The 15,237-nt window shown below is 35.5% G+C and overlaps 1 protein-coding gene across 3 annotated transcripts in view; it reads left to right on the plus strand.

The window, feature by feature from the left end:
• The window catches only part of DNAH7 (dynein axonemal heavy chain 7), a 209,878-nt gene that overhangs the window by 132,999 nt on the left and 61,642 nt on the right, over window positions 1-15,237 (plus strand). For all 3 annotated transcript variants that reach the window (XM_072961566.1, XM_072961567.1, XM_072961568.1), the window contains 3 exons: window positions 977-1,157; window positions 3,455-3,640; window positions 6,493-6,656. In XM_072961566.1, the coding sequence (XP_072817667.1) occupies window positions 977-1,157; window positions 3,455-3,640; window positions 6,493-6,656 (531 nt within the window). The remainder of the gene's footprint in view (window positions 1-976; window positions 1,158-3,454; window positions 3,641-6,492; window positions 6,657-15,237) is intronic.

Consider the following 15,237-nt stretch of genomic DNA (forward strand, 5'->3'; position numbering starts at 1 on the left):
GGAAAACACCCTTAACATATATTCTTTTTGAGACAAGCAGCCTTTTTTGATGATTGTATGAGAAACATTTATTTCATATATGAAACAGTAAAAATTTTGGTTATTTCTTCAAAAAGCAACTATTACAGAATGTCTTTCAAACTCACACGATTTGAATCATTATACATATATATTATATGCTATATATGTTTTGGTCCATGATCTATTATGTTAATGATAAACTTTAGTGTTTTATTTATTTAGAGAGATAACATGGCTGATTCCATTTTCCAGACAGAAGTGAATTTAGATCCATCTTTTTCCCTACATAGTCCCTTTTATTACCAATATACATATTTATAAGATAGCTGGTTTTAGTTGAGAGCTTATTCTGAAAGTTTAAAAAAGTAAAATAGAAAGGAGGAATATCATTCTTAGATGTATTTAATAAACCTGAAAAAGAAAAAAAAATGAGTTGGGGGACAGAAGAAATTAGTGGACACACAAAATTGTTTAAACTATTTTGAGATGAAAATAAAATAGTATCACTGACTATACTATTAACCCACAAAAAAAATAAAACTTTAAAATGAAAGAGTAAAATAACATAAATAAATTACCCTTTTTCTCCTCATCACAATTAAGCCTTAACAAGTGAGGCTGGTTTCCATAAACACTAATATTTACATGTATATGTGCTCATTCTCCCTTTCCAAAGTCACAAAAATTGACACTGGCAACAATCAAATATTTTGGGTAAAAAAATTACTTTTATGAAAAACTTATGTGTCTTCTGTATCTTATTTTAATAGTCATGTTTTATGTGCTGGGATTAGGTTTGATTCTTAGATGAAATATAGAATATAGAAATCAGTATAGCTTGTAGATGAAGGTGTGTTTTGAGTTATAGTAAGAATATCAGAAAAGTAAACTCAGTAATAGAGAGTGAACTGGAATATTAAATGTGTATTTAATTTTCCAATTTTCCTTTTGGCAGAGTGGCAAAAATAGTAGCTCCCAAAAAGATAAAACTGGCTGCAGCTGAAGGGGAGCTGAAAATTGCCATGGACGGTCTCAGGAAGAAGCAGTCAGCCCTTCGGGAAGTGCAGGACAAACTGGACAAGCTTCAGGACACGCTCGAATTAAACAAACAGAAGAAGGCTGACTTGGAAAACCAGGTAGAGGATGACACAAATCTGGGCAAACCCTGAGTTGTTCTAGATAAGAATGGTGGTCACGCTGCAATTCTGTGTCCTTCCTGGTCAGGGGTTGATAAACAGTGGCCCACGGGCCAAATCCACCACTGCCAGTTTCTGTATGGCCCACAAACTAATAATGGTCTTGACATTTTTAAATGATTACATATTTAATGGTTATATAAGTATCTATATGATATCTTTCACCTTGTCTCTTGGCTCACGAAGCCTGAAATACTTACCTTCTTTCTGGTCCTTTGCCCCACCCAGAAGAAAACAAATTGCCAATCATTTCTGCCTTAGATTACTAGAATATTGAGGTAGGTTGTTTAAATCATTCCTCACATTATAAGTGAGGAAATGGAGAACCAAAATATTAAGTGACTTAGGTTGTATAAGAGCTAATGGCAGAGCTGAGATTAGAACTCAATACTCAGAACCATACTATGTCCACTGAAAATGTTTTTAAGACTGAAAACATTGCTCTAACTTGGTGATATCATTTGCAAACATCAATTGCTGAAGTCCGATTATGTTCCAGAAAAAGAGTCAAAATATTTTATAGCAGTCGGTATTTATTGAGTAAGCATATTTTGTGCCACTGTTGTTCTGAGAGCAGTCTGTGTTATCTCATTGATTCTCAGAAAAGCCTTCTGAGGGAGGTAATCTTTCTGAACCATTTTGTAGCAGCTAAAGCACAGAAAAGTTAAGCAACTTACCCCTGGTCAATCCAGCTTCTAAGCTAAGATCCATACCCAGGCAATCTGACTCTAATAGCTATGCACTGCCCCACCATAATTGACTGCTTCTTTCTGTCAAATATGTGCACAGATTCTGCATTTGTACAATGTGTGACATTGTGCTAATCTTTAGAAATGCAACCTATTATTAAGCATGGTTTCCAAGTGATCAATTATAGTTTAAGTAATAAAACTAATAGATGGGTATGTAGTTGCTCACTGTACACATTTTTTAGCTCTGTTGTATGTTTGAAATTATTTATTTTCATAATAAAATGTTGGAAAATTATGGTAACGTAAAATGGTAAAATTATGGTAATATATGCATATATGTGTACTAAAAATCTTCTTTTGGAAGAGGAATTTTTGCTACAGTGTTTTCACTTGGTAGTTTCTGATGGCAACTTTATTATAGTCCAAGACCTGATTCAACATTTTAATATTGTTGAAAGTAGAATGAGTGAAGAAACTAGGAAGCAAAAGATATTAAAAGAGGGAAAATTCAAAGAGAAAGGTTTTTATTTAGGAAGCAGCAAAAATATTACCAGTTACATATCTTTTGCATTTTTAAAACTATCTTTAGATAAACTAATACAGTATTTTATCTTTTAATCTAAAAGCATTTATTTAATGTAAATATTAATAGCATAGGAAAAGGTATAGCCAAATTTTTGTTCTGAAATAATCAAAATGTCTCTGCTTTTATCAGTTATTTACTTCCTCTTTTCATGAAAACGATTTTATTTTGAACTTTAAGATAACCTTTACTTAATCTTGTCTTCTAAGAATAATGATGTTAAGTAACTTAAAATTAATCAAAATCGTTCAGGTAGTCTACTGGAATATTGCTATTGCATGGGTTGAAATGGCTTCTCCCCCAGTTTGCCACCTTCATAATTACCCTCTCTTTTAAAAGAAAAAGTCATTACTTAATTATGTATAATCAAACTTGGTTGACAGTCTTATGCACAAAGTAGGCTCTCAGCTATTGATTGATGCCCTGATTTAAGGTTAATTGCAAGTGTCTGAGTAGGTTGGCACAATCTAACGACTTGAAAATTGTGCTTTGTAAGTAAGCATAAATTATCAAAACTTCTAAACATTTAACCTTTAAAATTATCATTAAATCAATCATAAGTTAAATGAGGGGAAATGTTCACAGAATATTTAAAAATAAAATGCATTTAGATTACTAAAATGGAGGGAAAACATCTATATTGGCAAGAGAATGTTCTTTATCACCTAATTAACTTTCAGTGTCTCATAGTGTGGCTCATTTCCTTAAATAGAGCTATTCTTTGTGTTGTATGATAAATATCTGTTACAAATTTCATAAATTAAAGAAAAAAATTTTAAAAGGTTATGGGCTTTCCAGTCTTCTTGGTGAGATAGCTCACATTTTTCTTGTAGAGTGTTTAAAAAAAAAATTCCAGGTGTATGTTTGTAATTAAAAAATTAATTTACCTCTAAGGGTAAAATCTCGTGGAATTTTTTTCTCCTACTTGTGGATGTTGATAAAAGTTTACTTTTATTTTTGAGGTTGACTTGTGCAGCAAAAAGCTAGAACGGGCTGAACAGTTGATCGGAGGTCTCGGGGGTGAGAAAACACGCTGGAGCCACACAGCTCTGGAGCTGGGGCAGCTGTACGTCAACCTGACGGGGGACATCCTCATTTCCTCAGGAGTCGTCGCTTACCTGGGAGCCTTCACGTCTAACTATCGACAGGTAGGGAGTACTAGTTGACCTCCAAGTTCTCTTCCTGACTCTCCCACTACAATCAACACTTCTCTTAGGGGATTTTGTTTGTTTGCTTGGAGTTTTTTGGTAAGTACGAGGAGAAAAATATTTTTGAGTGATTTCTAGTTGTGTATTTTAGTTATTCTATAAATTTGTTCCGTAGCCAAAAAAGCAGTATATTAAATACTCTTCTAAAATCTAATTGTTTTAGAAACAAAACAGATTTTCTTTAGAATGTAATTTGAAATGGTAGACCCTAAGAAGAAAATTGATAAAATTTTAGTTCTTAAACAAGTATAAAAGTAACAGGATGGGGAGGGAGGAGGGGAGGTGTGTTTGATCAACGGCTCTCTATGGGTCTCAGTAATAAATCATTTCCAAATCACTTCAGAAACTAAAACTTGATGGGAGGAAAAGGTGAGCCTGCCTAAAACCCAATTGATAAGTGACATCTTTCTTTAGAAAACAAACCTCAAGCTCCTTGCTTTGAATTCCCACCCCTCTGACAGATTCTGCCTCAGTGTCTTCACAGACCCAACTCCTAACCCTACTTCTCCTCGCAGCTTTTTTTCTTCTTTCACTTTGTAGTCTCTCTCAGTGAGGCTCAGCATATCTTTAGCTCTCTTTAGGAAAATTGAACTAGAGTACAGTCCAGGATGTGGCCCTGGCAAGGCAGGAGGAGAGATCAAGAAAAATTAAAGGAGCTAGTAGGACAAGATAAAGGGTAATGAGAATGAAGAGAAGAGAGAAATCTGCAGCTCCTGGTGTCAAACCCGGAGAGAGAGAGAGTGAATAAACTCACCTCTGTGAGGGTGCTTTAAGGGTTCCCAAGGTATTTGCTTACATGTCCCAATTGAGCTCCACTTGAATTCAGGGCTTTCTCTTAAGTAGAGTTGATTCTTGGAACCAGTGTTTTGGTTTGTTTGTTTGTTTTTAACCAATGTGATTTAAAATCCTCACACTGATCATGCTTCTGTCTTTAGTCCTTTGGCTTCTGAGAGCCCCTGTCCTGGTGCATGACCTTCACATTCTTCTTAGCTTTGTCTTTTGATTTGTGTCTTTAAACAACTGTCTGCAGTTACTGAAATCTTGTGATTCAAATAATTAACATTTGACAGGACACTATTTACCTAGAGATAGACTTGTTTGCTCGACAGTCTCAGGAACTGAGGCTTATAAAGACAGAATTGCTCAGAGCCACACGGTTGGTTAATGACAGAGCAGGAATGAGACTCATCCTAATTTAGCGCTCTTTCTACTCTTCTCCATCAACTTGGTTCGATGGAAGAAGTAGCTACAGACCCCCCCGACTCTCCTCTCTTGGTTCCTGTAACACTGCTGTGTGTGCGCTGGCTCCTGTGTTGTGTTCCAGGGCCGCGCAGGATATACCCACCAGTCCCACTCCTCCCAACCCAGCCCTCTCTGCAGACTCCTTCTGAGGCACTGCGGCTTGCTGACTCCCCAGTCCCCAGCTTCCACCCTATTGGGAGCTGCCAGTCACACCTCCACACAAATGCTTCAAGGGAGCATCGAGGTCCAAAACTGAGACGCTGGAGTTTACTGACAGAAGCCAGGCAACACTCAGCTGGACACAGGATACAACCCAAGCCCATAGCTCCTTCTGTGAACCCTGTCCACCCCTGATTCAAGCAGATGTACCATCCCATCCCATCTCATCCCTGAAGGCTTAAAGGCAGTTTTATCCCTTCCTTGTTTCATTATAGCAACCTAGGCTTTTACTTACCTGATCTCTAATGCCATTGTTTCTTCCTGTGAATGCATTCTCTGAATCCTACTCTGTAATTGTCTCTCTTTTATCTGTTTCTCTTGGGTCAGGACAGTTGGCAATTTATACCCCATCAAAAATTTTCTGTTCAATTCTAGTCATAACAGTTATAGTGGCAACTTCAATGCTCTGCCCAGATCCCCATCTGGCTTCCTGTGCTTTCACGTCTAACAACCAGCACCTGTGGCTCTTTTTTTGGCTGACTTCCCTTGGGCTCTTACAACTCACTTTGTCCAGTGCTTGGAGAGCTAAAATTGCCTGAGAATTTACTTCCCTCTGGGGTAGACCTTCATGAATGACTGACAGATGTGAGAGTGTGAGAGTCTGTCCTTCTTCCTTCTGGCTGGAACAATCCAAAGAATAACTTCCACTCCCAGTAGGATCACCTTACAGACCTTTGGTTGATCCCTCATCTTTACTGGCTTCTTCCTGGTCCTTGTACTGCTTCCCCTGGCTTCCCTTCCTTAATAAATCATTTCACATGAATCTTCATGCCAGAGTCTACTGCTGGGAAACCCAAGTAAGAACAAAGACCTTTCAACGATCTTCATTCTTTTCTAACATCAAAGTCTCTGGATACCAAGAGCCCCTTAGTAAGTAGCTAGATCTCCTCCCTCCAAGCTGGAGTCTGAGTAGTTGTCACTTACTCATCAACTCCTTCGTAGAATTTCTGGTACTCTTCACAGTACAACGGAGAAAACTCCAATTCTCTTGCCATAACTGAGCCCCCAGTATTCAGTTCTAATGCCCATGCCAGTCTCCAAAACAAAATCCTACAGTGTTGTAAGGACATACAAACCTGGAGTTGAATTAATTTGAACTTTCTAAGAAGCCTTTTCCCTACCAATAATCAAAGTCAGCACAGCTTTAATGGTGGTTGGTATTTTAAGCAAGGTGACACCCTTAATAGTCAGTCTATGATAAACAGAAATCATTTTTGAGGTAGAGTTTCAACAATGGTTTGTTGACTCAAAGTGTTAATTGAGAAGTTTACAAAGTATCTGTTTGGTAACGTCCAGCCTCATTTTTGTATCTTTCTGTGTATGGCTTAAAGAACCAAACCAAGGAGTGGACAAATTTGTGCAAAGGAAGAGATATCCCGTGCTCCGATGATTATTCCCTTATGGGTATCCTGGGAGAAGCAGTGACAATTCGAGCCTGGAACATTGCTGGGTTGCCCTCTGACTCATTTTCCATTGATAATGGGATCATCATAATGTAAGGAAAATATTTTTCTTATGAACCATCTCTGTTAATCAGTGGATTTATTTATTTGTGCACCTTTTTAACACTTAAAGCTAGTGAAGTTTTATAGTATTAAAATTTTTTACTTACTTTATTAGCTGAATTAAATATGAATAATCACTTCCTTCTCAGCTAATACTGGAATAGTTGAGTATTGGAGACAGTATTAAACAAACCAAAAACCCCAGATGGCTTTTGCTTAATTTTTAATCAATTTTTAGCAAATAGAGCAAAACCTTTCCATAAGTAAGTGAAGTCCCAAATTTTTATTCCCATAAAATACAGAGTATTGTTATTGTAGGTTGATAAACATGCAAGAGTGAGTTCTGGGTATGAGGCCAACTTAAATGATATGGATACATTTCTGGGTCCCGGGCTGATTTGCACGTTTAAAACAGTGGTATGATTCCTGGAATCTCCTGGTTAGTAGAGAAATCCCATGGAGATTGGGCTGGGAGTGTACTGGAGGCCCATCCAACCTTGTCTTACCTCCCAGAAGCCAAGGAGTTCAGTCTGCCCTAGTGTGAGGACGATCATTAATTGTGTGATTTTCAAGGTCACATTACCATGGGCCTTCTATCACAGGGTTTGTCTTCTTGGAGGTCTTAGCATGTTAGGTAAATCATCAGTAGGAAACATTCAGTTCTGTGTTACGTGCCTATTTTTATTAGTTGCTTACTACTGAAAAAGTAATTGATATAGTAGTACTTAATTGAAAGTAAAAATGGTTGAGGCATGTCAATTTTTTTAAATAAAATTAACCACTATGTGTAAAAACCAGTTATTCTTCAATTTTTATAGGTAATATTTATGAAACTTATTCTATAAATTAAGACTCTGGTAAACAAATTTATTTACTGTTCAACACATGATCCTGACATATGGATTTCTTTAGCATTTATTTACTGAACTGTTCTAAAAGGCTTTGAAGCATGTGCAGTTTGAATATAACATAAAGAAAGTTAACATCTGATGAGAACACCTAGGGATGTTAAAGGGATAGTTACTACTAGGTGCTTGAGGCAAGCAAATCCTTACAGTTGGGTGGTGAATGAAGTTCACAGCTTTCCAGTAACTAAGGTAAAAAAGAAGGGGGAGGGTATAGCTTAAATAGTAGAGCACATGCTTAGCATACACGAAGTCCTAGGTTCAATCCCCAGTACCTCCTCTAAAAATAAATAAATAAACCTAATTACCACCCCTCCCCCCCAAAACAAACAAACAAAAACTAGGTCACACAGTTCTCAATTTTTAATCAAGCGAATTTTCCTTAGGGAAACAAACTTTTTCAGGAACTAAGCTTACCTTTAATTATTTCATTGATTTGGAGGACTAAAATTAAGCACTGGGTACTGTGCTCTGATAATCTAAATTAATTCAGAAGAAAAAGCGTAGATTCTAGATAAATGATAAATACGTGCATTAGTTTGCAGGTAACACAGATTTTTAAGTGCCATTTAAGACGCACAGGATGGTAGCTAAGTTTGTTTTTTAATTACTTAACGAGTAGGCAGCATACAGTTTTCTTGGACATTTAATCTGATAATACACATTAGACGTTGACATACATGGGAGGCTTCTGAAAGTTTAGAAGTCCACCTTTTGGGACCTTCCTACACTGTTGGGCGAATGTACATTGGTGCAGCCAAGATGGAAAGCTCTATGGAGATTCCTCAAAAAATTAGGAGTAGAATTATCGTATGTCCAGTCATTCCACTTCTGGGCATTTATCTGAAGAAAACAAAAACACTAGTTCATAAAGGTATATGCATCCCTATGTTCATCACAGCACTATAGCCAAGATAGAGAATCAACCTAAGTGTCCGTCAACAGATGAATGGGTAAAGATGTGGTGTACATATACAACGAAATACTACTCAGCCATTCATTAAAGAGGGCAAAGTCTTTCCAGGTGTGACAACGTGGATGGAATTTGAGGGTATTATGCTAAGTGAAATAAGTCATGGAAAAACACAAATACTGTATGAATTCACTCATATGTGAAATATAAAATAAACAAATAGAAAAGTAAGTAATAAGCCAAACAAAACAAAAGCAAACATGTAGATAGAGGAGGGTAGTGGTAACCAGAGGGGCAGGGGTGTTGGGGGAGGCGAGAGGGTGAAAGGGGTAAAGGGGGTCAGCTGTATGGTGATGAATGGAAACTAAGCCATTGGCGGTGAGCATGCTGTAGTGTATAGAGAAGTCAAAATAGAATACACTGTACACATAATAATAATAGAATTTTATTTTTAAAATTTCAATAGAAAAAAAATAAGTCCACCTTTTACTTTTACTTTTGTCCAACTGGACCAATTAACTTCAACCTAAGAAAGAGTCTGATTTTTGTTGTTTTTGTCATTGTTGCTATTGTTTTCCTCTCAGAAAAAAAAGCTTTGCTCTTCTCAAGCAATTGTGAGTATGTTTGGTCATGTCCCACATAGTGGTAGTTATGTCTTTATTGTGTTTTCATTTGCAGTTCACGTGCCTTTGGCCTCCCTAGCAGGACATCTATAACCTATTCCTGTAACTACATCTATTCAGTGGAGACTGGACTGCTTCTTATTTTCTAGCAGAAAATGTACCCTTTTTGGGGGTTCCAGTTATATTTCAATAATACTAGAACTGTTGATAAATATTTCTGCTTTTAAGATTCCAGATCTTTCAGTGATTATTTTTCAAGATAAATTCCCATTGCAGATTGAGGTAGAAAATGGTTTTAATGAGCCATAACCCCTACATGTTTGCTACTTGTTTGTAAATGTGTTGAAATATTAGCAACCTTACTTAAGAAGGAAATATTAACGTTTTTCATTCTTGGCTTTCTTTTTGGCAATAATTTTGGTAACCTTATACTGAGAGGTTTTGGTAAATAAGTTAAGGTGATCACTTTGACCTATCAGGTAAGTATCCTATTTTCTTGCTAGTGTGTGCTTCCATTCCCCGGAGATACTTACTGTATAATCATAATACCTAATGTGGAGCACTTACTAAGGACTTGATTCTGTGCCAAGTGCTTTTCACATATTATTTCAGCTGAGGGAGGAGTTTATTTAGGGAACTGGAAGAATATATAAAATTTGGTCAAGTTAGAATATAATTAACTTTTGGAGCTACTGACACTTCAGGGTCCTTGGCTAATCAGAATTTCAAGGGCTAGTGGCAACGTTAAATGTAATTGGATTCTACCGGAACATTTCACAGAGAAAGCAGTGTGAGGGTTGTTTAACAATTTGGTAAGTAGATCAGACCTATATCTAATATAACTATCTTTTAAATGTCTGTAAGTTTTCATGTCTATAACCATCAGATAAATTAGGATTATTTCAGCAGCAGTAATAACTGAGAACACCCACCTTGCTTTGTCTGCTTTTACATAAGTGTATGTGTGTAGAAGGTAAATAACAGAACTCTTTGAAATGCACTACTGCTACTATGTTCAAATTCTGTCCTTCTGTGCAGACCTCAGTGAAAATGTATTATCATGTTAGAAATCTGTACTTTTCAAACACCCAAAAGAGCACCAAATATTAATCCTCTCTAGACAATTACAAAAGAACAAACACTATCAAAACCTGGACTGCTGGGCGCAATAAAAATTCAGTTTCCTTTTGGGAACCACTGGTTTTGAAGCATTTTTGGATTCAAGAACATTTGGTGGAGAAAATAAGAGAGAAGACTGTGTAAAGAAAAACATTGTCAAAAAAAAATGCAAAATCATGGTGTAGAGGAGGTAAATAATAAATACAATACTTGTTCATTTCAAATTTGGGAATTATATTCATCCAAAGAATGAAGCTATTTACAGCAATGTTTGTTGCATATAGATCTCCACAACAATTGTCGGTGTGTGTGTATACACACACACATACACACACATATATATACACACATACATACACATGTTAACATATATATATACTTCTTAACATATATGTATACTTATAAAACAATTATATATATATATACACACACAAGTATATGTGTGTGTGTGTGTGTGTGTGTATGTACATTCTTTTCTACCTACCCTGAGGATTATCTCCTGGAATTTTTTTTCTATGGAAGCTCTAATCTTCAAAAGCAAAGACTAAACTGAAGCTACAATATTGTCTTGTTTTTGAATCAAAAAAATGTTGTATTAAAGGTGTTGTTTGGGGGAAATAAATTTGATGCAGTTGTTCATTCGGTATTGAACACTGTGTGTAAATATATATATCATATATAGTATTTTGTATAAGTAAATCTATACATTTATAGAGAGAGAGGGACAAAATGAGAGCAGGAGAGAGAGAGAGAGAATGGATAGCTGGTTGTGCCAGGATAATTTGTTTGAAAACATTCTCTTTCCATTGCATCTTTGTTGAAAGTCGGTTGTTTATACACAAGTAGGGACATTGTCTGCCATTCTGTTTTCTGAAAGACACTATGTAGAATAGAATTATTTTCTTTCTTAAATATTTATTAGACATGACCAAAGAAATGATTTGTGCCTGGAATTGTCTTTGTTGAAAGATCTTGCCTATGAATTCAATTTTGAAATACTGACAGGATTATTCAAGTTATCTGCTTACACTCAAATGGGTTTTGGTAGTTCCTGTCTTTTAAGATTTAGGTCCGTTTCAACAGCTTGTCAAGTGTATGGACGTAGAGGTGTTTGTGGTGTTCCTTCATCATCCTTTTGATGTCGACCGGGTCTGTGATAACCTCCTCTAGCATTCTTGATATTGGTAATTTATACCTTCTTTGTTTAGCTAAAGTTTGATAAATTTTGTTGATCCTATCTAAGAACAAGCCTTTCATTTGATCACTTTTCTCCATTTTTGGTTTTCAATTTCAGTAATTTCTGGTTTAATATTTATTGTTTCTTTTCTTTTGCTTTCTTTTGACCCAAATTGCTCTTCTTTCTCTGCTTTCATAAAATGGAAGCTTAGGTTATTTATTTTAGATTTTTCTTCTTTTCTAGTCTATGCATTTAATGCTGTACATTTTCCATTATGTGCTACTTTAACTGCATAGCACATTTCAATATGGTATATTTTCATTTCTTTTAAAATGTTTTCTAATTTCTCTTGAGGCTTTTTTTTTCAACCATGGGTTATTTTTTAAAAAGTATTAATATCCAAATACTTGAGAATTTTTAAGGTTTCTTTGTGTTATTTGTTTTTTCAATTTTTAATTTAATTCCTTTATGTTCAGAGAAGATACATTTCCTGATTCCAATTGCTTTAAATTTGTTGCAGTTTGTTTTATGGCATAAATATGGTCTATGTGAATGTTCCATGTGAAAAATGTGTTACTGAATGGACTGTTCTTTAAATGTCAGTTAGGTTGAGTTCTTTGAGAGTGTTTGCATCTTCCACATCCTACTAGTATTCTGTCTACCTGTTGTCTCTTCATTTCTATCAGTTTTAGCTTTATGTATTTTGAAGCCCACTTCTTAGACGCCTACACATTTAAGGCTGTTACGTATTCTTGATGAATTGACCCTTTTATCATTATATAATGTCCCTCTTTATTCCTGACAATTTTTCTTGTTCTGAAATCTCCTTTTTACTGATGTTACCATAGCCAGTCCAGCTTTCTTTTGATTTGTTTATGTGTGGTATATATATATTTTTTTACCATCAGTTTACTTTTTTTTAACATTTTTATTGATTTATAATCACTTTATAATGTGTCAAATTCCAGTGTAGAGAATAATTTTTCAGTTATACATGAACATATATATATTCATTGTCACATTTTTTTCTCTGCGAGCTACCATAAGATCTTGTGTATATTTCCCTGTGCTATACAGTATAATCTTGATTATCTATTCTATAATTTTGAAATCCCATCTATCCCTTCCCACCCTCCGCCCCCTTGGCAACCACAAGTTTGTATTCTATGTCTATGAGTCTGTTTCTGTTTTGTATTTATGCTTTGCTTGTTTGTTTTTGTTGTTATTGTTGTTTTTAGATTCCACATATGAGTGATCTCATGTGGTATTTTTATTTCTTTCTGGCTTACTTCACTTAGAATGACATTCTCCAGGAGCACCCATGTTGCTGCAAATGGCATAATGTTGTCGGTTTTTATGGCTGAGTAGTATTCCATTGTATAAATATACCACATTGTCTTTATCCAGTCGTTTGTTGATGGACATTTAGGCTGTCTCCATGTCTTGGCTATCGTAAATAGTGCTGCTATGAACACTGGGGTGCAGGTGTCAGTTTACTTTTAATATAAGTATGCTGGTGTATTTAAAGTGGGTACCTTGTAGACAGCATACAATTAAACTTTGTATTTTTTCCAGTCTGACAATCCTTCAGTTAGTAAATTTAGACAACTTTATACCTGATGTGGTTGATATCATTAAATTTTGATCTACTACTTTATTATTTTTCTGTTTTCACATCTGATTTTTGTTGCCCTGTTCTTTTGAAAGTATTTGAATAATCTACCATTTTAGTATCTCATTTTGTATATTTTTTACTATAATACTGTGCATTATTTTTAGTACAAATTTTCACAATCTCCCTAGAGATGTTTTACCACTTCAATTAAAATGTAGAAGCCTTTTAACCATACAGGTCCCCTTTACCTCCCCTAATTATGGTGCAGCAGTCATATGTATTAAGTCTGCATACACTGAAACACTTTTTCCCCGCCTCACTCACAATGTTAATATTTTGTCTCAATAGTTATATATATTTTAAAGAACTTAAGAGGGGGAAACAGCCTATTATATTTACCATTTTTTTCTCTTATAATTCTAAAATTCACTGTGATATCATTTACTTAAGGGTGAAGAACTTTAGCATTTGTTTAGAGCAAATCTGCTGGCAAAATTTTTTTTTAGTTTCTTTCATTTGAGAATGTCTTTATTTTGCCTTTATTCTTGAGAGATATTTTTGGTGGATAGGGAATTCTGGGTTGACAGTTCTTTTCTTTCAACACTTTAAATATGTTCTGTTTTCTGATTCCATGATATCTGGTGTAAAATCTTCAGTCTTCTGAATAATTGTTATCTATATCATTTTCCCCTGCATTTAAAAATATTTTTTCAAATCTTTGGTTTTCAGAAGTTTGATTATAATGAAGCTAAGTGTAGGTGGTTTGTTTTTGTGTGTGTATTTGAAGTTCTAAATTTATATGTTTCACTGACTTTGGGAAAGTTTTAACCATTATTTTTTTTTAAATATGTGTTCCACACCAATCTCTTTCTCCTTCTTTCTGGGCCCCAATGACATGAATGTTAAATTTTTCAGTATTTCCTCACAAGTCTTTGAGATTCTGTTCTTTTTCTTCCCAATATTTTTCTCTTTAGTTTTCAAGTGGGTTATTTTTGTTCATCTGTCGTCAAGTTCACTGACTGTTTCCTCTGTTGTCGCCTTTCTGCTGCTGAGTCCTTACCGTGGAAATTTTATTTAGTTCTAGAGTTTCCATTTGGTTCTTTTTGTACTTTCTATTTCTCTGCTGAGAGCACCTCTCCTTCCATTTATTTCAAAAACATTCACCTTTACCAAATGTAAGGTGGTTATAATAACTGCTTTAAAGGTTTATGGGTTTTTTTCTGATAACAATAACATCTTGCTTTCTCTTTGAGAATTAGTCACATTCTTACTCTTTGTATTCAAGTAATTTCGGATTGAAACCTGAGCCGACTGTGACACCCCTCAGACTGTAAGCACAACAGAGGCCCTTTTCCCAGCTCTTCTCTCTGGAGAGATGGGTTTTTCACTCAGTGTTTTAGGCGACTGCACCGCCACTGCTCTGCCATGGTAATAAAAACAGTTCTGTGGCTGGAGTTGACCTGGGAGTAGGAACAAAAGGGAAAACAGAGATCCCTGGTCTCTGGCTCACACGTGCTCATTTCCTCAGTCTTCTAGATTGAATTTTTGCTACCTGTGCCTGCCACGCAGTTCTGCCATTAGGCCTGTTCTCAGACCAAGGCCAGAGGATAACAAGGGAAAAACACACAAGAAACTCACCACTCCGTATTGGTCATTCCTCAAGTTTTAATTTTCCTCCAGTTCACTTGTTGTTACCTTTTAGAATCCGCAAGTAGTTGATTTTTGTATTTTACCCAGAAGTTTTCATTGTAATCAGTGGCAGAGATCGGCTGTAACAGACTTAGCCCCGCGTGGTCAACACCAGAAGTCCTTTCCTCTGATCTGGAGATGTTCTTTGGACAGGTATTCCCTGTGCAGGATAGTCTGTTATAAAATGTCCATTTTTAGAAAGAGTTAACTTGTATGGTGTTTGTCAGATTTTTTTTGCTGTTTTCTTTTCAGCAGATAATTATATGCAATCTTTATTTGATGCAGGGAAAGAGGGTAAAGAAAAATCAGCATGGACCCTTCCCTCAAAAAATATGCAATTTAATTGGGTAATGCAGTTAAGAAACTATAGAATTACCTTAATAGAATATTATCATTATATGAAAGTATAATAAGTGTAGTATGGATGAATGGCTAAAGAAGTTCAGAGAGAAAAGAAATCAAGATATGCTTTGTTGGGTGCATAGCATTTGAGTTGACCTTGAAACATGAGTAGTACTTGAACATGAAAC

Source organism: Vicugna pacos, chromosome 5 (genome assembly GCF_048564905.1).
Source record: "Vicugna pacos chromosome 5, VicPac4, whole genome shotgun sequence".
NCBI lineage: Eukaryota > Metazoa > Chordata > Mammalia > Artiodactyla > Camelidae > Vicugna > Vicugna pacos.